Below are 24070 nucleotides of genomic sequence, written 5' to 3' on the forward strand. Positions count from 1 at the left end.
GGGTACAATTTTTATAAAGAGCAAAGATGTCACTGAAAAGGTACTTATGGGTAAAATACTAAGAGGGAAGGGAGGGAACCATCCAGGTGTCTGTGGGAAGAGTTCCTAGGCAGAAGAGACTGTGAGGATGTGGTACAGATGTAGTGAAGTGAACTAAGTGGATCCTAAGGGAAGGTGAAGATGGAGAGGTGACAGGCAAGGTCATGTAGGGACATGGTGGGCTATGGTGGACCACACTGGAGAGTGTGTGTGTGAGGAGGAAGAGGAGGAAGAGGAAGAGAAAGAAGAGGAAGAGGAGGTGGAGGAGGAAGCGATTGTAATTGGTTCTTGCTATGTTGCCCAGGTTGGCTCTGGATCCAAGGCCTCCGTCTTCAGCCTCCTAAGTGCCAGGGTTGTAGGCCTGTACCATACCTACTAACACTGGCTATTGCTGGGGTTGGTGTCAGGCAAGCAAATGTGTCTGAGTCCAGCAAGGTCCAGAGGCAGAGCTTGTTATTACGGCACCAGTTCAGCCAGGCTGAGGACAGAGAGAATAGAGGAGGCTGAGGCTGGTCCAGGCAGGGAGAGGCAGGATAAAATTCTGGAACTATCTCGAAGAGGAAATTCCCAGTCTGCCCATTAGAAGGAAGAGGTGGAAGGCCGAAGCCACGGTGATTTGTGGTGTAATAGATAAGGCCAGGCAGGTGTGAGGCTGAGGTGGCCCTGAGCTAGAAGTGATACATATTTTTAGAGATGGCACCCAGAGACCGTTGGTCACCTCTCTACACTACCGCAACCACAAAGCTTGGTTCAAGTACCACCATCCTTGAGCAGGTGGCTAACCTTTCTGTCCTGGGTGATGAGGGTAAGAGTGAAGAGAAAAATGTGGCCCTCCCTTTACGTGGGACGTGGGATGAGCATAGAAGGAGTAGGACTGAAGTTTACAAAGGGCTGACACAGTACCAGACTCACCACTGCTAAACACGACCTGGTTTGCTAAGTGGAGGAAAACACCCGTTCCCACCCATGTCTTTTTAGTCCTTCTGTCTACCTCATCCTGTTCCAACTCTATGTTTGTCACATCCTTCCAGGGGACTATCTCCCATTCCTCTGGAGATCCCGAGTGTCTAGCCCCTTCCCGTGGCCTCCAGCGTCTGCCTCAGCGCTCTGTCTCCCAGCTTCTCCTCCCCCGCGTCTTGTCACTGCGCATGCTCCGCCAGCGCCCCTCCTTCTCCATCCCCATCCCCCGCCAGCGTCTGGGCCTCGTCCCCTTCTCTCTGTCTCCCTCTCGTCCCCCATCTCGTCCCCCGACACTGACACCCCGATACTCCTGAACTCTCTTCAGTCCCAGCCTTGCTCTCCAATCGGCGCCATCTGAGGTAAGATGGGAGGCTGGGGAGAAGGGGAGGGGCGAAGCATCCTGCATCCCTAGATAAACAAACCCCGGGAGGGGGCGGCCGAGACCCAGGGGCCTGGCACCCGAAGAGAAGAATGGGAGGCTGGGCCTGAGAGAAGTGGCAGGCATTGGGGCCCATATCCCTGGGCCTTCTAACGAGTAACGGGGATCCCTTTGGTTGCCCAAATCCAGAGCTGGGGACTAGGGGGCCGCCCGTGGCTCTTGAAGGGGCTTGGACCCCCGCGCTGTGGGGAGCCCTCTCATGCTGACCTATATCTTAAGGGTTTGCCTCCAGGCCACCCCCCCAACTTTGCACAGGCCCCCAAGGGCTACAGAGGACCATGACTAAGACGGATCCTGCCCCAATGGCCCCTCCGCCCCGAGGGGAGGAGGAAGAGGAGGAGGAAGAAGACGAACCAGTTCCAGAAGCCCCCAGCCCCACCCAGGAGCGCCGGCAGAAGCCAGTTGTGCACCCCTCAGCACCTGCTCCGCTCCCCAAAGACTACGGTAACCACTGTCCCCACCCTAGAATCTAGTCTGGAGCTTTAGGTGATGGTGGGTGGCTTGGCTGAGCTGTGTTGATGGTGATGATGGGGGCATGCTGAAGGTGGTCCACTGGAGTCTTAGTTGATGAGCCCTTTAGACTGCTCTCCTTCGTTAATTACACTATCATCTGTTAGAGAATGGGGGTTGGAAAAATTCTAGTCCTCCATTCATGACATATCAATTCAGTCGTTTAGTCATTCAACAAACACTGTCTGGAAGCTACTGCGAGCCTAACTTTATGCTAGGAACTGGAGCTACAGCACAGAGCAAGATTTTCCTAAGACTTTGCCAAGAGAACTCCCCAATCGCAGTCCCACAAATGAGGCTAAATATGAGATTACAGGAGACAATGAGATTGATTTTATCAAGCACAGAATGCTGCAAGAGCTTTTAAAGACAGGGTTCCCCTTAAGAGGTAGCATGTGGGGAAAACCCAGGTCGGAGCAGGGAGGAGGAGGCTGCAGGAGAATTAAACACAGGAGTCAAGGGTCTGGGGTGGAGGGGTGTGAGGGAGGAGCTGAGAGGAACTGGGGAAACGAAGTGTCTTCATTCGTGGAGGACGGAGGATTCAGGCATCAGCCTTGCTCTCAGAGAGACCCAACAAGTGAAGGGACATACTACCTTCACTGTGCACAGTGGAGTGTGTGCTGTCAAAGTATCAAAAGGCGAGACATCCAGCAGAAGACGCGGGTAGTTGCTGGCTCTTTCTGATTAGGTGCATTGCAGACTGAGGCCAGAAGCACCAGGAGGAAGCAGCTGTAAGCAGCTTGGACCAATAGCTCCAGTTGGAGAAGAGTGTGTGCAAAGGCCCGGGGGCAGGAATGCAGAAGAGTGTGTGCAAAGGCCTGGGGCAGGAATGCAGAAGAGTGTGTGCAAAGGCTGGGGCAGAAATGCAGAAGAGTGTGTGCAAAGGCCCGGGGGCAGGAATGCAGAAGAGTGTGTGCAAAGGCCTGGGGCAGGAATGCAGAAGAGTGTGTGCAAAGGCTGGGGCAGAAATGCAGAAGAGTGTGTGCAAAGGCCCGGGGGCAGGAATGCAGAAGAGTGTGTGCAAAGGCCCGGGGGCAGAAATGTAGAAGAGTGTGTGCAAAGGCCCGGGGGCAGGAATGCAGAAGAGTGTGTGCAAAGGCCCGGGGGCAGGAATGCAGAAGTGTGTGCAGAGGCCCGGGGGCAGAAATGTAGAAGAATATGTGCAAAGGCCCAGGGGCAGAAATGCATTTGGAATTGCAAGACCACAAAGCTGCATTTAGGGAGTAATCAGAAATGGGGACAGGTCTGGGAGGGACTTCCAGGCCACACCAAGGGCTTTCCCTGTTTTCTGAGTGTGAAAAGGAGAGAACAGTGTGTGCATGTGTGCAGTCTAAAAATAGAGTAGGGCAGCCTTGTTAATTACGTTTTAGTTGATTTTGTGTGTGCTTGCACGTGCATGCCATGGCATCTGTGTGCCAGTCAGATGACACATTTCTGTAGCTCTTTCTCTCCTTTTACCCCGTGAATCCCCGGGATCGAAGTTGGGTCATCTGGCTTGGTGACAGGCCTTTACCAGCAGAGCCATCCCACTGGCTCTTGATTGACAACCTTGAAAGCTCCTTCTGGCTTCTGATTAGAGAGAGAGAGATGGCGCTCAGCCCCGACTGGATGTGGGGGAGAGGCGTGAGGACCTCTCCAGCGAAGGCGTTGGCTGGCAGCGCCCAGGGGCTGTGAGATTCAGAAACTAGTGCTAGGTTCAGAGAGTTGGGGGATGGGGCAGGAGGAATCGCCTGTGGACATGTCACCTACAAGGGATCGATCAGAGGGACAAATTTTAGTCTAGCTAGAAAAATAAAAAGAATATTATCTGGAGAGATGGCTCATTTGAGAGAGTCCTTGCCATTTAGACATATTTAGATCCCCAGTACACACATACAAGGCTAGGCACTGGGCACTGGCCGCTGGCATCTGTAATGCTAGTGCCAGGGAGTCAGAGACAGGGGATGCCTGGAGCTGACCCTATCTCAAAACTAAGGTGGCCAACAGAGGGAGACACCCGATGACATCAACCTCTGTTCCCACGGTGCACACTGTCCATATGTGTATACACAGAGTCACACACAACAGTCTCATGTGGGAGTTTGGGATCCACCCCAGCAAAGTGGAGAACCTTTAGAAATTGAACAGGATCTGGCTGGAAGTCACAGAACCTAGGCCGGGCCCCAGGAATAGTCCTGCTTGTAGGACAAAGGTCTTGGAAGTGTGGCTTATTCAGGGAGAAAGCTGCCAGTGGTGTTTGTTTGCTCCGTTCATGTTTTATTTCTGAAGAGATCCACTAGACCTCTCCTGCATGGTGGTGTTGTGTGAAGTGGGCATAATGTAGACACACCTCCCAGTGAGGATAGAGGCATAAGGAAGGCGGGACAGAAACACAGTGTGTACATGAAGTCTTTATGGTGAAGGTGACAATCAAAAATGGGAGAGAGACAAGAGAGGAGAGAAACTTGGGGTGTTGTTCAGCTTGCTTAGCTCAAGCCTTGGATTCTGTCCTCAGCAGGGAGAGGACTAGAAGGAGAAAGGGAAGGAGAGAGAAGGCAAGGGAGAGAAGAGGGGAGAGGAAGGACCACACGAACCATTTTTGGGGGGTTTGCGCTACGCCAAGACGTTAACAGGCAGCTTGGACAGGAGGCCAGGGCTAGCAGTTGAGACTGGGTGGTGTGAGGAGGCCTCTCTGTGGATTTGGGTGTGCAAAGCATTATGAAGGCCTGAAGGAGGACACTGGACAACAGCAGCGCGGAGAGGCCAGGATTTGCTTGGCACGTTGGAGGGACAGAAGGTCAGTTGGCTGAAGGGCTAAGGGAGAGGGAGGGTGCAGAAGATAAAGGGAGCAGATTGTGCAGAGCCTTGTGCACCACGGGGAGGCCTGTGGGCAGCTGGGAGCCAGAGGAATGTTCTGAGCCAGGACAGGCTGTGACGTCAGTGGATGGGGACAGACTCCTGACTCGCTGTTCATGGTCGCTGTCCATGGTCACGCCTCTGGATGTGTGGGATCCAGTCTTCACTTATTCGTCCACTGAGCACAGGCTGAGGCCCCCGTGGAGTGTCACCCAGAGCAGCTCACCAGCATCCCATTCAAGAAACAGACATGCCTTCCAGCACTGCCCTGGCTGGCCTCAGATCGGACCGAGCCCATTCATGGCTCTGTTTTAGAGATGCTACACAGAGCTTAAACTTTTAAAGATTTGTTATTTTGTTATTGTTCTTAATTACGTGTATTCATGTGCATCTGTGTGTGGGTACATACAAGTGAGTGCAGGTGCTTGAGAAGTCCAGAGGTCAGGTCAGGTGTCACCCTAGAACAAGACCTACAGCCAGGTGTGAGCTACGTGAGGAAGGTGCTGGGGGCTGAGCTTAAGTCCTCAGCAAGCACAGAATGGGACCTGAACCGCTACGTCATCTCCCCAGTCTCCAGAAATTTGTAAAGATACCTTTGAGTATTTTTTAAAAACAAACAAACAAGGCTGGGCAGTGGTGGCGCATGCCTTTAATCCCAGCACTTGGGAGGCAGAGGCAGGCAGATTTCTGAGTTCGAGGCCAGCCTGGTCTACAGAGTGAGTTCCAGGACAGCTAGGGCTATACAGAGAAACTGTCTTGAAAACCAAAAAGCAAACAAACAACAATAATAACAAAAACACAAAAGATTTCTGGCATATTTATCTATCTGAGACAAGGTCTCATTGTATAGCCTCTGGTGGCCTAGAACTCATTGTTTAGACCAGGCTGTCTTAGAACTCACAGAGCTCCATCTGTTTCTGTCTCTCATGTGCTTTGTGTCTGACCGGGCTTTTCGGATAAAAATTGAAAAGAAAAACTTACCTCCTCTTGGAATTTGACTAGACTGTGTCCATTCTACACACACACACACACACACACACACACACACACACACACACACACGGTGCTGATGACTGAATTCAGGGCCTCATGCATTTGCTAAGCCAGCATCTACCACCGAGCTCCGTCTCTAACAACTACATTGTGGAGGCAGGGTCTTGCTGTGTAGATCAGGCAGTCCATGTTAGCCTCAGATTCCAACGAGCTGAGATGACAGGCGTGTGCTACCACACCCAGCTCACTGTGCCCAGAGTTTGACCTGGTAACTGGGGCCCAGAGGCTTAGTAGGACCCTTGAACATGCAGCTGCAAAGATGCTGAACATGCAACCACTCTCTTTCAAAGGGTGGAATTACCAATTTCTTAAGACACTGGGGGGGATCTGTATGCTTTTCATTTAGTGCCCTCCTTGTGCTGAAACCTGCTGGTTTTCCAGACAACACCTGTGGGTTGACTGTGGCCTGTGTGCCACCATTTCAAACCATGTATTCAAGACTCTTTAAAGGCAACAATGTAGAGTCTCCTCTCGTGATGTAAAGGGGAGATGGCTTGCCTGGGGTGAGTCTGTACTTCTTTCTCCAGCTTTTACCTTCTTCGATCCCAATGACCCTGCGTGCCAGGAAATTCTGTTTGACCCGAAGACCACCATCCCAGAGCTGTTCGCCATTGTACGCCAGTGGGTCCCCCAAGTCCAGCACAAGATTGATGTCATTGGCAACGAGGTAGGAGCACTTCGGGAGGTTGGGGAGGGAGGAGACCCGGTTGCCCGTGTTTGGGTAATCCCATGTTGTTATCTGGTGCTCACAGATTCTTCGTCGTGGCTGCCACGTGAATGATCGTGATGGGCTCACAGATATGACACTGCTCCATTATGCGTGCAAAGCTGGGGCTCATGGAGTTGGTAAGAGCCCAGACCCCACAACCTAGGCTCCCAGCCCTCAAGACCACCGAGGACTCAGGCCCAAATAGCACATCTGGTGACTGTTATCCAAGACCCCAAAATGCATAACTGAGACACAAGGGTCCCTCCTGATGTGTTGGGCACTTGTATTGGAAAATGGCTTCCCAGCTGACACCCGCTCTTTGCAGGAGACCCTGCGGCCGCTGTGCGTCTCTCACAGCAGCTGCTGGCGCTAGGCGCAGATGTGACCCTGCGCAGCCGCTGGACCAACATGAACGCCCTTCACTATGCCGCCTATTTTGATGTGCCAGACCTTGTTCGCGTGCTGCTGAAGGGGGCGAGGCCCAGGGGTGAGGAGGCGGAGTCTCTCTGGAACGGGGTGTGGCTTAGATGAAGGGTGGAGTTTCTTATAGGGAGAAGGGTACCCAGGGTTTTGAGAGCGTGGGGGCCACCATCCATCTGGTTAAGGGGGGAAAAACTCAAGATGAAAGGATAAAAGACTGAGGCCTAAGGTTGAAGGGTGCCAGGATTCAAACAGGAAACAAGGGATAGATAGACATGCACGGGCTCGGGATGGCAGGTTGTGTTGGTTGTGTTGGTGGGGGGTAAGTGGTGATGGGGTCATATATGTGACAGAAGGGTAGGTTGGGCAAGATGTTTAGAGACTGGGAGCCCTGAGCAGGCAGGGGTGAGGCTCCATGCAGATGTGGCAGACACTCACTCTTACCCTTCCCTCACCTGCCCACTTCCCAGTGGTGAACTCCACCTGCAGTGACTTCAACCATGGCTCGGCTCTGCACATCGCTGCCTCGAATCTGTGCCTGGGCGCTGCCAAATGTTTACTGGAGCATGGTGCCAACCCAGCACTGAGGGTACTGTCACCCACCCCTTCATCCCCTCCCTCCGGCCTTCTCTCTTTCCCTTCAGCAGGCCTGGCCTCCAAAGAGAGAGGATCAAGCCCTCTCCTAAAACATCAGGACACCTCTGCACATTTAACAAACAAGTGAAACCACACCTGAGATTCATGTACTGTTCGTTGTGCAGCAGGTCACTTCTAATTACTATACGCCCCGTTTTACAATGGGGAGTCTGAGGTGAAGAGATCAGAAGAATTGCCCAGGATGTGCCGTGAGGAGTGTGTTCTTTCAGTCCTGGGTGACCAGGGTCAGTGATGTAACAGGCCTAGAGTCTTGGAGGTTGACTTTGAGTCTCTATTTTTTTATTGTCTGCTTTTGTTTGGTTTTGAGATGGGGTTTTACTATGTACATAGCCCTGGCTGGCCTGAAACTCTCTGTGTCGACCAGGCTGGCCTCAAACTCTCAGAGTTATGCCTACTTCTGCTTCTGCCTCCCTAGTGCTGGAACTAAAAGTGTGTACCACCACTTTTTTTTCCCCCAAGGTTCCACTATGTAGCCCTGGTGGGCCTGGAACTCCCCCCCCTCCCCCATACTTGGCAGATATGCACCGCTGCACCCAGGTCACATCTGCATCTTTACCCTCCATTTCCTCCTCTTCCCAAATTGACGTAGAGTGTAACTTAGCATAACTCCAGCTTTACCCAATCTGGAGGTCTGAGGTGTGGTCTCTAAAGGGGTATGACTTGTCCCACTCAGTCCTTGTTTCTTGTGTTCTCTTTGATCCACAGAACCGAAAGGGACAGGTGCCAGCGGAAGTGGTCCCAGACCCCATGGACATGTCCCTTGACAAGGCAGAGGCGGCCCTGGTGGCCAAGGAACTGCGGACACTCCTAGAAGAGGCTGTGCCACTGTCCTGCACCCTGCCCAAAGTTACACTCCCCAACTATGACAACGTCCCAGGCAATCTCATGCTCAGCGCGCTGGGCCTGCGCCTAGGAGACAGAGTGCTCCTTGATGGGCAGAAGGTCAGGGGCTGGGATGAGGGGTGGGGAGGACTCAGCTCTCGCACCGACCCCCCCCCCCGCCCCCTGCCCCCAGCCCCTAGAGCTGGGTGCATGGGCTTCGGACAGACTCCCCGGCAGTCACACCATACTTTGTTTCTCCTAGAAGTTGTTATCAGCACACTACGTTTGTACGATGTACACCCTGTGCTGAGCTCTGACAGACCTGTCCCCTGAATGCAGTCACAGTCACAGCTGAAACAGTGATTAGCATAGCTCTCTGCACAACCGTGGTTCTCCTGGAAGGCCTGTGACCCACTTTACCCTCGGGTGCAAAGTCAGGGCTTTCACTGGGATGTTAGGGGCCTCAGGGTAGAAGCTAAGTGACCCAGGAGAAGAGAAGCAGGAAGTGTCTTGAGTTAAAGCCAACAGGGGGCGGCTGGGGAAGAGGCAGAGAAAGTGTGTTTCCTCTACCCACCTCAGCTTTCTTTCCCTTGCCTGGTGCCCCTCGTGCCAGCGCATTTGTGCTTTAGGACAGAGGGTCATGGCAACCCCAGCTCTGCTCCGTGGAGTTCTGCTGATAATGGAGTAGACAGTAAAGTGCTGCGGTGGCTCTGTTCAGTCCCAGTGGCAGCAGGGATGGTGACAGACACTCAGTGCCTGGGTTTAGGAAACAGACCCTGGCTGGAGGCAGGAGAGGTTTTAGCTGGAGTGTTCCGAGAAGGCTTCCCTGAGGACGTGATATTCAAGCTGAGGAAGGCGCTCCTAAAGTGAAGGAACAGTGCGGAAGCAGAGGAATCCTGGGATAGGAGGGGAGCTAGAGAGATCGGAAGGGGCTGGATCGCACCAGACCCGCAGACCTCTTGTAGGAAGTGGGATTTTGGATTTTTGTTGTTGTTTGTTTGTTTGTTTGTCGAGTGTTTTGTTTCCTAACCAAAAGCTCCTGGGGCCATGAGACGGCCCAGAGGAAAAGGTGCTTGCCATACAGGTGCGGCAACCTGAGCTCAAACACCATTTTTAAAGAGCTCACTGTGGCGCATCCAGAAAACTTCCTGTAACTCACTGGACAGTTTGAGGGTATGAGGCGTACCCTCCCCATTTGATAGCCCAGAAGAGGCGCTCGCCTTCTGTCCTTAGCCGTGGGATACCCAGCACTGTTAAAGCAACAACCAGCTTAGGCTTAGTAGCTTGCCCAGGTTCCGTTCAGCTTTGTCACACACCAGGAGTAGGTCCTGGGATAGTGATGTTCCTCTGTCAGCTTCTCCCCCTGTAAGTGAGATGACAGTGCCCACCACGGGCAGGTTGGAGGTGCGTGTCAGAAAGTCTGAGGCCTTCAGAAGAGAGCCCGGTATATGCTAACTGTGCTTTGTTTGCCGAGCACCGTCCCCATCCCCATAGAGAACAGTTAGCAGGCTAGCTCTGTCAATCCGTCTGTCTGTTGTTCCAGAGAGAGAGAGAGAGAGAGCTAGTGCTTCCTAGATACTAGGCAAGTGCTCTGTCGCTGAGCCACATCTCCAGCTTTAGTTAGCCTGTTCTTTAGACAAGGAACTCATGGCTGGGAGTGAGAGCTATTAGCTCAGTGGTAGAATGCTTGCCCAGCATGCATGAGCACTGCAGAGAGAGAGAAAAAATGAATGGCTGTGTGTGGTGGCACATTCCTAGCTCTCAGGAGGCAGAAACAGGGAAGTCAGACATCCAAGCCCAGCCTGGGCTACTTGAAACCCTGATTCAAAAAAGAAAAAAAGTCGGGCATGGTGGCACATGCCTTTAATCCTAGCACTCCGCAGGTGGATTTCTGAGTTCGAGGCCAGCCTGGTCTACAAAGTGAGTTCCAGGACAGCCAGGGCTATACAGAGAAACCCTGTCTCGAAAAACAAAAACAAACCAAAAAAAAAAAAAAAAAAAAAGACGAATCCAAAGTATGTTATAATCAGGAGGCCTCTGAGGATTATAGTGACCACAGTCATTGAGAACTCTCTGCAGCTAAGTTTTTGTTTTGTTTTGTTTTGTTTTGTTTGTTTTGTATAGATGTGTTTTTAAATGTGTGCACAGTGGTGCAGTACCCCAGGAGTCCAGAAGAGGGCACTGGATTCCCAGAGTTACAGTCACAGGTGGTTGTGAGCCTCCTGGCATAGGTGCTGGGAAACAACCTTCTGCCATCTTAACATCAAGTGCTCTTAACTACTAAGCCACGTCTCTGGCATCTGTATATGTCTTAAAAAATGTCATCTCCCCTACTCTTAAACCAGGCATGATACCACGTGCCTGAAATCCCAGCACTGGGGAAGCCTAGCTCAAGGCAGGTGGAGGTGGGGGCACAAATGAACTGAGACAGGGTCTCACTCTGTAGCTTAGGCTGGACTGGAACCTGTGTGATCAAGGTTGGCCTTGATCTTCCTGCAGTTCTCTGCCTCAGCATCTGAAGTGCTGGGGTTGTAGACATGAGTCACCAGAGCTAGTGTCAAACTTTGAGCTGAATGTCACTTGTAGCTATGACTGAAGTAGGTAAGACCGATCGGAGACAATCTTTTTTGCTTATGGGGCTGGAACCCAGGGCCTTATGCATAATGTCACTCTGCCATCGAGTTCTATATCCCAATCCCCTCAACATCTTTATTAAGTGGATGCAGTCTTTGTTCCCATTTGGTGGATGAGGAAGCTGAGGGATAAAGAGACCTATGAAGTCACCTAGCCAATAAGAGCCAGAGCTGAGATTTGAACCTGGTTCCTGCATCCATTCTGCCATGCTGCCTGTCTTGTCAGTGGTCCACCATTGTATCCACAGTCCCTGCCTAAGCCATGTCATCCTTGTCCCCCCCAGACGGGCACGCTGAGGTTCTGTGGGACCACTGAGTTCGCCAGCGGCCAGTGGGTGGGCGTGGAGCTAGATGAACCAGAAGGCAAGAACGATGGCAGCGTTGGGGGTGTCCGGTACTTCATCTGCCCTCCCAAGCAAGGTCAGTCTCTGACTGGAGCCCAGGTCGGAGGGATGGGGGTATGCTCAATTCTGATGCTGCTGTCTGGGGAAAGGGGATGGGGGAGGAGACACAGCAAAGCCTAAGGGTCTCTTGGCTTGGGCAATGCTAATCCCAGTCTCTGCTTCCTCCTCAGGTCTCTTTGCCTCTGTGTCCAAAGTCTCCAAGGCAGTGGATGCACCCCCCTCATCTGTTACCTCCACGCCCCGGACTCCCCGGATGGACTTCTCCCGTGTAACTGGCAAGGGCCGAAGAGAACACAAAGGTCAGGAGTGTGGAGTCAAAGGCGTGGGAAGAGGCAGCCTTGGGAACACTGTGGGGTAGCTCAGGATTGTCTTTCCTCAACACCAACTGTAGAGAATAAGCTGACTCCCTCCTTCAGTGACTCAGTTTCTCCTCTCACCCACCACCGGCCCAAACCAGCTTTTAGTCTGGGGTTCCCAGCCTCCTGGGACTTAGTTTACTCTCAGGCCCCAAGACCTCTCCCAGTTTTAGGGAAGAATCTGTCTGTAGGGGTTTCACTCTTCCAGAAGTTTCTGGCTTTTATGAATAAAGGTATTCTCAGACTAAAACTCAACCTTATCTTACCACTGTCCCCTCTCTCTCTGATGTATGAGACCATGTGTGGACAAGTGTTGGTGGGCGCTCTCATAAATACATGCCTGATCACGTGGAGATCCGCCTGCCTCTGTCTCCTGAGTGCTGGGGTTAGAAGAGTTTGCCACCCCTGCCCAGCTTCTGCTTAATTTTTGTGAGACAGGATCTTTCACTGAACATAAGATCATATATTTGGCTAGACTGGCCAGCACACAGGCTCCAGCCTGTGTCCAGTGTCTTGGTGCCCAAGACTGCCCCTGCCTCTTTACACGACTGCCAGGAATCTAAACTCGGGTTCTCAACGCTGAGCGGAGCTCAACCCTATTTATTTTCTAGGTGAGGTCCCACAGGGTTGCATAGGCTGATCTTGAACACCTTGGCTTACTGAGTGATGGTGGCGTACACCATTGATCCCAGCACTAGAGAAGCAGAGGCAGGTGGAACTCTGTGGGTTCGAGGACAGCCTGGTCTACGAATGAGTTCTAGGGCCACATAAACCCTGTCTCAGAAAACAAAAGCAAAAACCCCACCTTAGTTCATGTCTCCTGAGCCCTGGGACTATAGTCCCTTATCACTACCTCCAGTTCCTTTTCTTTTGCTGTCTGGTCACACTAGGGATTGTATTCAGGACTCAAATATATGCTAAGCAAGTGCTATGTTTCTGAGCCATGGCTCCAACTTCCTTCCCTGCATTATTGAAGGGAAATTTGGGGGCTCCTGATTTCCACTTCCATTTTTCCTTTGGGCTCCATATCTTTACCTTTCATTCCCAGGGAAGAAGAAGTCCCCATCTTCCCCATCTCTGGGCAGTCTGCAGCAGCGTGAAGGGGCCAAAGCTGAAGTTGGAGACCAAGTCCTTGTGGCAGGCCAGAAGCAGGGGATTGTGCGCTTCTATGGGAAGACTGACTTTGCTCCAGGTGAGGGTGGGCTCTGGGGTGGGATGTGACTCGGATGCACAAGGCCCTGGGTTGGCACTGAAGTTGAGGCCTCCTGGCAACACCCTTGTTACAGGTTACTGGTATGGCATCGAGCTGGACCAGCCCACAGGCAAACATGACGGCTCTGTGTTCGGCGTCCGGTACTTTACCTGTGCCCCGAGGCATGGGGTCTTTGCACCAGCATCTCGTATCCAGAGGTGAGCCTCGCTGTGCCCCTCCACTCAGGAAGCCACCTAGAGCCCATGTCTCCCCTCAGATGGTCCTTTTGGACTGGCGAGGCATGGTTGGTTGTTGTACTCTCCCTATTTCCTTTGCGCTCCTGGGGGTTCATTCAGCTCCTAGCCCTTCATGGTTCTGAATTTTCTGTGTCTCCCCAGGATTGGTGGATCCACTGATCCCCCCGGAGACAGTGTTGGAGCCAAAAAAGTGCATCAAGTGACAAGTGAGTTGGAGGCCGGGATGCAGGAAGGAGTATGGGTATCAGAATGGGAGAAGGGCTGTGGGGTCTCAGCTATATGTTAGTGACAATCTCTGCCATTTACCCTGATACATGTGGCCAGAAAAATATAAGACAGGCCCCCAAGAAAGTTAGGTCCTGTAGATATGGGGAAGTTACCAAGGGAATGAGGGTTTAGAATACAGTTTAGTTGTAGAGCCCCTGCCTAGAATCCCCCAGTGAGGGGCTGGGGGCGTGGCTCAGTGGTAGAGCCCCTGCCTAGAATCCCCCAGTGAGGGGCTGGGGGCGTGGCTCAGTGGTAGAGCCCCTACCTAGACTCCCCCAGTGAGGGGCTGGGGGCATGGCTCAGTGGTAGAGCCCCTGCCTAGAATCCCCCAGTGAGGGGCTGGGGGCGTGGCTCAGTGGTAGAGCCCCTGCCTAGAATCCCCCAGTGAGGGGCTGGGGTGTGGCTCAGTGGTAGAGCCCCTGCCTAGAATCCCCCAGTGAGGGGCTGGGGACATAGCTCAGTGGTAGAGCCCCTGCCTAGAATCCTCCAGTGAGGGGCTGGGGGCGTGGCTCAGTGGTAGAGCCCCTACCTAGACTCCCCCAGTGAGGGGCTGGGGGCATGGCTCAGTGGTAGAGCCCCTGCCTAGAATCCCCCAGTGAGGGGCTGGGGGCGTGGCTCAGTGGTAGAGCCCCTGCCTAGAATCCCCCAGTGAGGGGCTGGGGTGTGGCTCAGTGGTAGAGCCCCTGCCTAGAATCCCCCAGTGAGGGGCTGGGGACATAGCTCAGTGGTAGAGCCCCTGCCTAGAATCCTCCAGTGAGGGGCTGGGGGCGTGGCTCAGTGGTAGAGCCCCTACCTAGAATCCCCCAGTGAGGGGCTGGGGGCGTGGCTCAGTGGTAGAGCCCCTGCCTAGAATCCCCCAGTGAGGGGCTGGGGACATAGCTCAGTGGTAGAGCCCCTGCCTAGAATCCTCCAGTGAGGGGCTGGGGGCGTGGCTCAGTGGTAGAGCCCCTGCCTAGAATCCTCCAGTGAGGGGCTGGGGGCGTGGCTCAGTGGTAGAGCCCCTGCCTAGAATCCCCCAGTGAGGGGCTGGGGGCGTGGCTCAGTGGTAGAGCCCCTGCCTAGAATCCCCCAGTGAGGGATTAGGTGTGGAACATAACTCAACATGCATAAGGCTCTGGGTTCAATCCTAAGCACTGAGAAAAAAAAATAGAGAGGGGGAAAAAAAAAAAAAAGAACACCTGTGGGGCTGGAGAGATGGCTCAATGGTTAAGGTCACTGCTGTTTTCCCAAAAGACCAGAGTTCAATTCCCAGCACCCCCATGTCAATTCATAATTATCTGTAATTCCAGTTTAGGGGGTCTGACACCCTCACACAGACATACATGCAGGCAGAGCACCAATGTACATAAAAAATATTAAAAATCTGTAATACCAACATTCCTGGAGTTGAAGTGGAAGGACTGCAAATTTTAGACCAATCTCAAGTACACAGTGAGACTATTTAAAACAAATGAAACCCAACCTAACTAACAAAAATAAGGGTGTAAGCAGGTCCTGGGGAAGAGGGCTTCATTAGAGGAGTATTGGAGGCGTGGGTAACTAATGGCGGGGTCGCCAGGTACTAATAAGAGGTTCAAGAACATGTAGATGATGAAGGGGTCTAGTCAGGGTCTGGAGACATGGATAGATATGACTGTGTATGTGTGTGTGGGGGGGGAGGGTTGTCAATAACACAGGTGACTTAACTGTCACCTCCCTTGAGACTTTGCCTTCTTCTCTAGTGACACAGCCCAAACGCACCTTTACGACAGTCCGGACCCCAAAGGACATTGCGTCAGAGAACTCTATCTCCAGGTGTGTGGCTCACCTTCTAGCAGAGGGTTAGAGATGCCTGCAAGGCCACTGGCGGTGGTGTGCAAGGCCCTCCTTGGGTTGGAAATGGAAGTTCAGTTGTAAGTAGAATGGATGTGGGTGTTATGTCTGTAATCCCAGCACCCAGCAGACAGGAGGATCAAGGATTCCATGCCTTCCTGAGCTACATGGTGTGAGACTGTCTCATTCATGAAACCCACTTTAAAAATGAGAAAGAAGGAAAGGGGAAAGAGGCAGGTGGCTCTCTCTGGGTTCTAGGACATCTTACAACTTGGTCTACAAAATGAGTTCCAGGACACAGGGAGACACAGAGAGACACGGAGAGAAGCTTGCCCAAGAAAACAAAAACAAACAAACAAAAAACCAAACCCAAACCCAAACCCAAAAAGCCAGGCAGAGATGGTGCACACTTTTAGTTCCAGCACTAGGGGGCAGAGCCAGCCTAGTCTACAGAGCAAGTTCTAAGACAGCCCAAGCTACACAAAGAAACCTTGTCTTGGAAAAACAAGCCAAAACAAACCAAAGACCAGACAGACAGAGTATGCCATTCTTGTCTTGTACAGTGGCTCATGCAGCATAGGGAGGCTGAGGCAGAAGGATTGTCCCCAGCCTGAGAACAGCTTGGAGTATATAGCGAGGAGACCCTGCCGTGCAAAAACAGCAAAGGAGGAAAGGAGGGGAGAGAGCATCTTTAGAAAGCAAGGCTTGCCTGGCTTCTGGAGACTTCAGCTGAGGAAGCAGAAACCTCCCTCCCCCAACATGTGCACGTGCACGCACGCGTGCACACACACACACACACACACACACGCGTGCGCGCACACACACACACACGCACGCACACACCGTCCAAGCGTACACAGGCACAGCCAGAGGAAGAACGCCAGGCACAGAGGTGAAGTGAGGGAGCCAGATGCCCACACCTACACCCCACCTGACTGTTCTTCTTCCTCTTCTAGGTTACTCTTCTGCTGCTGGTTTCCTTGGATGCTGAGGGCAGAGATGCAGTCTTAGAGGCCCTGGATACCTAACACAGAGACAGAGTCCCCTCTAGCATCTCCTAACACAAGGAGCCCCCCCAGCCATCCCAAGATAGAGATTCCCAGTGACTTCAGAATAGAAACCCCGTTAGCCAGCCCTCGATTACTGAGGTCCCATTATTAACAGATCTCCCACCACGACGACTCCCTAAATACAGACCTCATGTTTCCCAAAAGAGATTCCCTGAGTAGCACCTTCAGGCTAGTCCCTGTCCCCTACTCCTCAGAGCAGATTCCCCCCAATAAACATTTTCCACTTCACCCAAGGGATGCTGACCCTCTCCACAACAGGACGTTCTTGAGTTACCAGTGAATTAGAGTCCCATGAATGAAGACCCCCCACCCTGGTTCTCCTTAAGCATAGGTCATACTTCCAGAATAGCCAGCCACATCACTGTCCCCATTTAACATCAGTCTCCTCAAAATGTTGTGACCCCAAGGTCACCAGAAAGCCCTTATATTCTACTCTCCTTATCAGAGATGCCCCCCATTCACTTAAGTCCCTGTTCTCACCCCTGAACAAGACACCCACTTAGTCGGCCCACTCACCCCAATTTACAAACACCAAAACCGTCCTGGAAGCATGAATTACAGGACAGCAAGTCTTCCTGCCCTCTGTACCCTGAGAAACCCCCAGTGCCTTGTATGAAGCCCACCCCACATGGCCCACAGTCCCTGTGCTGGCCAAGGCTCCCAGAAAATTCTCTATTTTTTAAAGTGATAACTTCCCCCCTTTGGGGGGAAATCCCCAAATTTGGAGGCCCCATTCTAGAACTCTGGGGAGTTCAAATTCCAGAGAGAATATATATTATATATGTCCCCAAATTTCCCATCCCTCCAAGCCCCACGATCTCTAGAAGACCCCAAATTTCTAATTCCCAGGACTTCCCTACCCAAGTAACAGAATCTTCAAATCCCCAGGGAATCCCAAACTTAAGACCCCAATCCCAAGCCCTCAGGAAACCCCAACTACAAGGTCCTAAGGACTGGGAGGAAGGACCCTGTTGCCAGGCTCTCAGGGCATCTCAAACCTGACTCCCAGGCACCAGGAGACCCCAAACAGGAAGTCCCATCTTTGGAACAAGGATAGAGGACTCTAATACTCTTAGTCCATGGATCATCTAATCTCTCAACCTCCAAATTCCATGGGCCCCAGCTTCAAGGGAACCCCCAAGTCCCAAATCTCTGATTACTAATATGTGCAGGGCCCCAGGGCTCTAACAGGACCCCAAGTCATGGAGTCCCTACTTCAATCTACCTTCCGGTCACAGGTCCAAGACACTAAATCTGAGTCATTGGCCCCAAAGGACTTCACAGCTCCTGGGCCAGACCAACAGCCTGCGGGAGAACCTGAGGGCCCCATAGGTCCAGAGCAGACCTGGGGCCCTGACCACCAAGGACAGCTCACGACTGCCCCTTCACTGCATGTCCCTAAAATCAGCATGACTCCTGTCCTCTTCAATAAAGACGTTTCTATGGCCTTCTTGTGTCAGGTCACTGGGGGGTTACTGCATTGACCCTGTGCCCTTGCTGGGTAAGAATGGCAGAAGGTTTGTTTGTTTGTTTAATGTCCTGTCCCTGTGTCAGTGACATAGGACTTACAACTTGACCTGCAGAAGGCTAAGCCCTTCACGCTCCTTTCCTGCAGTCGCCCTCGCTGTGGGTCTCAACTGAGTCCACAAGGACACGCAGGTCTGTTAGGTTCTGGAGTACTGATTGGTAGGAACCAGGCGAAGTCCCGCCTGAGTTTAGGACACAACCTATGCCTGAGCGAGGATGGCGGATGCTGAGTGAGAGCGTGGATAGGCTGGAGGGCGGGCCCTTAGGTTCTCTGAGTATGCCCAGTGGTCTAAACCTTCCTGCGTCAGTAATGCTTGGCGGAAGTGGCAGGGGGGGCGTGCGAGGATGCGCGCGTTGAGTCTGGATATCCGAGAAGACGCTGTAGACGGTCAGATTTATTTTGGGGAGAGAGGGGAGTCTTGGGGACGGGGGGAGCGGTAGGAGTGAGTGTCCAAAGGACTGAATGTGGAGGTCTAAGGCGACTCAGGGTGAGAGCTCTAGGGGGCTCAGTGTGGAATCCTGACACTCAGGGTCTGAGAGGTTCTACAGGGGAAGAAACTTTGGCAATCTGGCTCAGATCTGAGGGTGCTGAAGTGGGTTCTGAGTGGGGAGATAAGAGGAAGCTGGGAGTGGACAAGTCTGAGAAAGCTCAGAATGGGAGATGTGAAGGAGCCGAGGTGAGAGGAGGGAGGGTCTTTAGGCTCGGAGGGACCTGTGCTTACGATTGCATTCGAGAGAGGCTTCATGTGTGGGCGCGTTCTCTGTGATGCTTGGGAAGAAGATTCACGTATACTTTGGTGGGCAACGGTGGACAGAGCGATGGAGGATTTTACTGACTGCTGATATCCGGGCTGGGAAATGGGGGTCGCGGGACGGGGAGTGATCTTCGGGTGGCTTTGAGAAACTGAAGACTCCAGCGTTGAAGATTGGAGTTTATAGGAAGTCTGAGGGTAGGGTCTGGCCCCTAATGGGCTGGAAGGAAGGCTGGTCACAGCTTGAAGATAGGAGGCTTAGTGACTTCCTCCTCCCCACAGGACGGCGCACAAGGAGTTGGTATCCATGGAGGAGCAGGACGCCAGGGTCCCAGCACTGGAACCTTTCAGGGTGGAACAGGTTGAAAAGGCTGGGGTGTAGAGGAATGTGGGAACGATGGGTGTGAGGTGGGTGGAGTGACAGACTCATTCCTGGGTCTCTTGGTTGGACTGCCCCAGCTCTCCTCAGAGTATAGCCGGCTGCCCCACTTCCAATATGCAGTTTCATAGGCCATCCCAAGTCTCTCTCCAAAGGGAAAGGTTGCCCAGTCACGATAGGATCCCTGTGTTGGGCAAAGCTGTTCTTAACCTTGCTAGCGCTGGGACCCTTTAATATAGTTCCTCATGTTGTGGTGATTCTCCCCTCCACTATAAAATTATCTTTGTTGCTACTTCATAACTATTTTATGAATCATAATGTAAAGGTCTGTACTTCGTGATGGTCAGCAGGGGGTCGCGACCCACAGGTTGAGAACCACTGTCCCAACGGTAGTTCTTAATTTTATAGGCGCCACCTCTAATCTACTATGTCCCTGACTTCATCTCCAAGGAAGAAGAGGAATATTTGCTTCGACAGGTACCTCTTTCTCTCTCTCGCTCATTTTTAGCGTGTGTGTTTGTGTATGTGTGTTTGTTTCTGTGGTCACATGACATAAACATAAACGTTTATTGGGGGAGGGGTCATCCGTCCTTCTTGGCTGCTGCTTTCCTCATGGCTGCCAGCACGTTGCTCACCTCTTCCTACTTCCCCTTCGCATGGGTGTTCGTGCCCACCCTCTTCTTGATGAACCTGAGTGCCCACTTGTCCTTGGAGACCTTGAGCAGCCCCATGGCACGCTGCTCAGTGGGCACGGAGCTACACACCTCCCGGGTCATGTCTCACGTGACCTTGGTGTACTCGGTGAGGGGCCATGGCACTGGCTGTGCCTCGGCTTGCTGATGTTATTCTGTCACCTTGCAGCCCTTGTTGAGACCCAGGGCCATGGCTGCTGCTCTCCTATGGGGCTGGAACAGGACCCCCTCCCCTGCCTTTCTTGTCTTCTCATAATTCCTTCCCGACACTCAGCCCCTGTATGAGAACCCTGGAACTGGGAAACCCCTGGCAAGGAGAGTACCTTTGCACACTCCCATACTCCTCATTCCTCTTTCTGACATTTCTAGCTCTGTCTGAAAGAGCTTTCTTAGCCAAGTGTAGAGGCGCACACACTTGCAATCCTGGCTACGGAGGCTGAGGCAGGAGGATCCCAATTTGAGGCCTTTTGGTTTTTTAGATTTTTTTTTTTAATTTCATGAGTGTGTGTTTGTTTTGTTGGCAGGTATGTCTGTGCACTACCTCTGTACAGTGTCTAAGAAGGCTAGAAGAGGGTGTTGCCTCTCTCCTGAAACTGGAGTTACAGATGGGCGTGAGCGGCCACGTGGGTGCTAGGAAGTGAACCTGGGTCCTTGGGCAAGAGCCGCAAGTGCTTTAAACCACTGAGCCAGCTCTCTAGCTCTGTATCATGAGGTCTGGTTTGAAACAAAGCAAACAAAATAAACAAGAAAGAGGTTCCTTAGAGGCTTAGGAAAACTAAAATGTGTGTGTGTGTGCTTGTGCATACACGTGTGTGTGGGTTGGTGCATGTGCATATGTGTGCATGTATGTGTGTGTGTGTTCTTGCTGTGGCGTACAGCTAGGCACACACTGTACCATCATGACACACCTCCACCAGCCTAAGGGCACACTTATAAAGTTCAAATTCCCTGCACTGAGATAGTCCAGTCTAACCTCTAAAACAAGGTGTCATTGACAGGAATAGCCCAGTGCAACCCCAGAGCCTTGGGAACAAAGGATCAGAGCTCATTTTCCCTGTGTTGAGACATCTCAGGTTGGGTGTGGTGGCTCATGTCTGCAGTGCCAGCTCTGGGAGGGAGGATGCAGGAGACTCAGGCATCCACAGCCATTCTCAGTTTTGTGGAGATTTTGAGAGCAGTCTTGGATACATGATACTCTTTCCCCACTCCCCCCAAATCTGGGCCTATACTACACCAAGAGTAAATTCCCATTTGCAGCTGTGGGTGCAATCTGGATAGAACATCTGTTACCCCATTGATTACCAAAGTTGAATCAACTGATCTGTCTGGCTTGGCAAGTGTCCCCGTGCTTCCCCACACCATCATGAGTCTCCTTCTCAAAGCTAAACTCTTGATAAAACAACCTGCCTGGATAGAGGAGGACCATCTTTCGGTCAAGATGATATGAATAGCTGCTCTCCCCAACTTGAACCCCCAGACAAGCTCTAGGTAGCCCATTTTCACTCCACATAAAGGCCCTCGTGTTGGCATGGGCAGGAAAGTCCTGAAAACCCCATTCCTTGCCTCCTAGGTTTTCAATGCCCCAAAGCCAAAGTGGACCCAGCTGTCTGGGAGGAAGCTTCAGAACTGGGGTAAGTGTTCCTAGCTAGAGAATATGATTGGGCAAAGACGAGAAGAACTCAGGTTCAATGGTTTCAAAACATATGAGGCTATCACCAAGGCTCAGGGGTCCCAGAGCAAGGAGGATTCAGAGGTTGGTGATGGTCTTGAGGGATTTAGGCATCTATTAGTTGGTTGGGAGTATCTCTAAGAGCCAAGTGCTTTGAAGGAAACTCCAGAAAGATCCAGAGGCAATCTCCAAAACTCAGTGGGTAGAGATGCTTCCAACCAACTGGAATATCTTTAATGGGGGTACCAGATTCCAAGACTCTGAATGAATCCCTTCAAACCTCCATTGCACTCTGCAGGTGGGCTCCCGCATCCTCGGGGGATGGTCCCTGAGCGACTCCCTCCATGGCTTCAACGCTACGTGGACAAAGTGTCTGACCTCAGCCTTTTTGGGGGTCTCCCAGCTAACCATGTCCTTGTGAACCAGTATCTGCCTGGGGAGGGCATCATGGTAACCGCACATCCTCATCCCAAGTTCCCCTGCTAAGTACCTCCCCCAGATCTCCAGGTCATTAAGAGGAGGCTAGCCATCATGTTTGCCTGCCCTCACTCCACACACTCCACCTAGGCGCGGTCCTCCCTGTCCCAGCTTGGGAACTCCACTTTGACTTAGTGGAGTGGCGTAGGCTCCCTGGTGCCCCCTTCCTCCCCAGCCTCATGAAGATGGACCACTGTACTACCCAACTGTCAGCACCATCAGCCTGGGCTCCCATACTGTCCTCGATTTCTATGAACCTCGACAGCCAGACGATGATGTCCCTATGGAGCAGGTGGGTCCTGAGCTGATGCCCCGGGCATTTGGGGGCATTCTAGCGTCTGACATCCCATATGCTCCAGGACAGTCTGATCCTACCTGTATTTAGAGTATTCGTGACACCCAGACATGCTCCCCTGTCCCTTGTTGGGCATCCCTGCTTTCTCCCAGATAGCCAACCCATACCCATCCAATCTGTTTGTACGGTGCCCCAGCTGCCATGATACCCAGGGATACCGATACATACGTCGCCATGGTATTGGATGGCTAAGGCTATGGATGACCTGTGACCCTCCCTCAGACCACTTGAGCTCAACACGGTGTTCCAACAAAGTTTTTTTTAGAAACTACTGTTTACTTATTTTTGTGAACAGATGTATGTAGCCCAGGCTGGCCTCACGTTTGCCATCTTTCTGTCCCATCCTCCCAGTGCCAGCGTTGTAAGCGTGTGCCCCCGTGCCTGGCTCCAATGCATATTCTTGACATCCTCAAGATATCCCACTGTGTCATTCACTCATGTGTGCCCCTGTGTCCTCCTAGACTGTACAGGGCACCTTAATACCAGCGTCCTGAAACTCTAGTCATATGCTCTATCACCTCTAGATTCCCCTTAACCTCACACGGCTCTTTTGGGGACACCCTTATCTCTGACTGCTAGCTCTTAAGTCATGCATTCTTGATACCCCAGTGTTCATAGAGTCTTCCTCCAACTCTCCGAACACCCTGGCCAGATGTTAGCTCCACTCCCTAAAGTTCCGTCTTTTCCATCTCTTCTACCCAGGCAGGCTTGCTGTAATACCATTCCTGAGTAAAGCCTCCCTAACAGCCAGAGTCCCGGGATAGGCCATTCCCTTTAACCTCTGTATTAGAGCCTGACCCCAGCAGTGCACCCCCAGATTAGCTCTGCGTAAGTATCCCTAGGACTGCCCATGTCTGTCCCAGCCCCTCAGATGCCAGCTGAAGCTCCCACAATGTAGTAGCCCTTTATGTCTTAAAATGCAGCATAGGCCCTGTCTCCTCCCAAAGAACTGGACACACACACACACACACACACACACACACACACACACACACGGCGGGCCAATAGTCTTGTCCCCAGAACCTATAGATTACCACTCCTGAGGGCCTGCTGACCCTTGTCCCCTGACCAGCTACGGATGCCCGCTGACTTTTCACACACTCCCAAACTCTGGATATCCATTTACCATTATCAACTGATTCCCGCAGCCCAGGCCTCCTCAACGGCCCATCACCTCGCTGCTGGTGGAACCACGGAGCCTGCTGGTGCTCCGGGGCACAGCTTACACACGCCTGCTCCACGGCATCTCAGCTACCCGTGTGGATGAGCTGGACGCCACCTCGCTGCCACCCAATGCCACCGCTTGCAAGTCAGCGCTGCCCGGAGCCCACCTGGTGCGCGGCACCCGTGTCTCACTGACCATTCGCCGCGTGCCCCGTGTGCTGCGCGCCAGCCTCCTGCTGAGCAAGTGACCACCAGGTTCTAAGACCTTGGAACCCTAGGGCAGAGGTAGCTGTCCAGGGTTATTTATTTCCCCAGTAACTATGGAAACCATGGAGAAGACACCATTCCAAATAAACAGAAAATACCTTTACTCGTTTTGGATTTTTTTTTTTTTAACTAGATGGGAAGAGATACTTCAGTTTCTTTCTCTCTGCCCCCCCCTCCCCCTTCAATACTGGAGATAGAACCTAGGGCTTCTTGGATGCTAGACAAATGCTGTACCACTAAACTACAACCCAGGCAACAATTGCATTATTTTTTAGTTTTGCAATAGGGCTTCCATAAGTTGCCTAGGCTGGCCTTGAACTTGAGACCAGCTTGCCTGAGGTGACAGGCTTTAG

General features: G+C 52.3%; 2 protein-coding genes across 4 annotated transcripts; both read left to right on the forward strand.

Moving 5' to 3' along the window:
* The first annotated feature begins 1210 nt into the window (after positions 1 to 1210).
* Clip3 (CAP-GLY domain containing linker protein 3) lies at positions 1211 to 17883 on the forward strand. Of its 3 annotated transcripts, none has more exons than NM_001081114.2 (14): positions 1211 to 1358; positions 1658 to 1882; positions 6364 to 6503; positions 6589 to 6682; positions 6871 to 7032; positions 7436 to 7554; positions 8328 to 8564; positions 11362 to 11497; positions 11652 to 11780; positions 12886 to 13029; positions 13124 to 13247; positions 13428 to 13492; positions 15275 to 15347; positions 16322 to 17883. In NM_001081114.2, exons 2-14 carry the CDS (start codon positions 1717 to 1719, stop codon positions 16374 to 16376), a joined length of 1644 nt encoding a protein of 547 aa, NP_001074583.1. In that variant the 5' UTR covers positions 1211 to 1358; positions 1658 to 1716; the 3' UTR covers positions 16377 to 17883. The 3 variants fall into 3 exon arrangements, with proteins under 3 accessions (NP_001074583.1, NP_001347692.1, NP_001347693.1); NM_001360763.1 differs by having other exon boundaries at positions 1671 to 1882; NM_001360764.1 differs by having other exon boundaries at positions 1694 to 1882.
* A 385-nt stretch (positions 17884 to 18268) lies between these two features.
* Positions 18269 to 23819, forward strand: Alkbh6 (alkB homolog 6). The gene is made up of 7 exons (NM_198027.3): positions 18269 to 18350; positions 18997 to 19075; positions 19502 to 19570; positions 21356 to 21416; positions 21753 to 21904; positions 22107 to 22223; positions 23435 to 23819. The coding sequence occupies exons 2-7, from the start codon at positions 19022 to 19024 to the stop codon at positions 23696 to 23698; spliced, it is 717 nt and encodes a 238-aa protein (NP_932144.2). The 5' UTR covers positions 18269 to 18350; positions 18997 to 19021; the 3' UTR covers positions 23699 to 23819.
* Positions 23820 to 24070: the final 251 nt, after the last annotated feature.

Source organism: Mus musculus, chromosome 7, assembly GCF_000001635.26.
Source record: "Mus musculus strain C57BL/6J chromosome 7, GRCm38.p6 C57BL/6J".
In the NCBI taxonomy this organism is placed as follows: domain Eukaryota; kingdom Metazoa; phylum Chordata; class Mammalia; order Rodentia; family Muridae; genus Mus; species Mus musculus.

Coding starts and splice junctions, on each gene's coding strand:
- Clip3 (NM_001081114.2), top strand. CDS start 1,717: ATGACTAAGACGGATCCTGCCCCAATGGCCCCTCCGCCCCGAGGGGAG. Junction 6,683..6,870: donor AGCTGGGGCTCATGGAGTTG/GTAAGAGCCCAG, acceptor CGCTCTTTGCAG/GAGACCCTGCGGCCGCTGTG. Junction 7,033..7,435: donor GAAGGGGGCGAGGCCCAGGG/GTGAGGAGGCGG, acceptor CCCACTTCCCAG/TGGTGAACTCCACCTGCAGT.
- Alkbh6 (NM_198027.3), top strand. CDS start 19,022: ATGGAGGAGCAGGACGCCAGGGTCCCAGCACTGGAACCTTTCAGGGTG. Junction 19,076..19,501: donor AACCTTTCAGGGTGGAACAG/GTTGAAAAGGCT, acceptor TTAATTTTATAG/GCGCCACCTCTAATCTACTA. Junction 19,571..21,355: donor AGGAATATTTGCTTCGACAG/GTACCTCTTTCT, acceptor CTTGCCTCCTAG/GTTTTCAATGCCCCAAAGCC.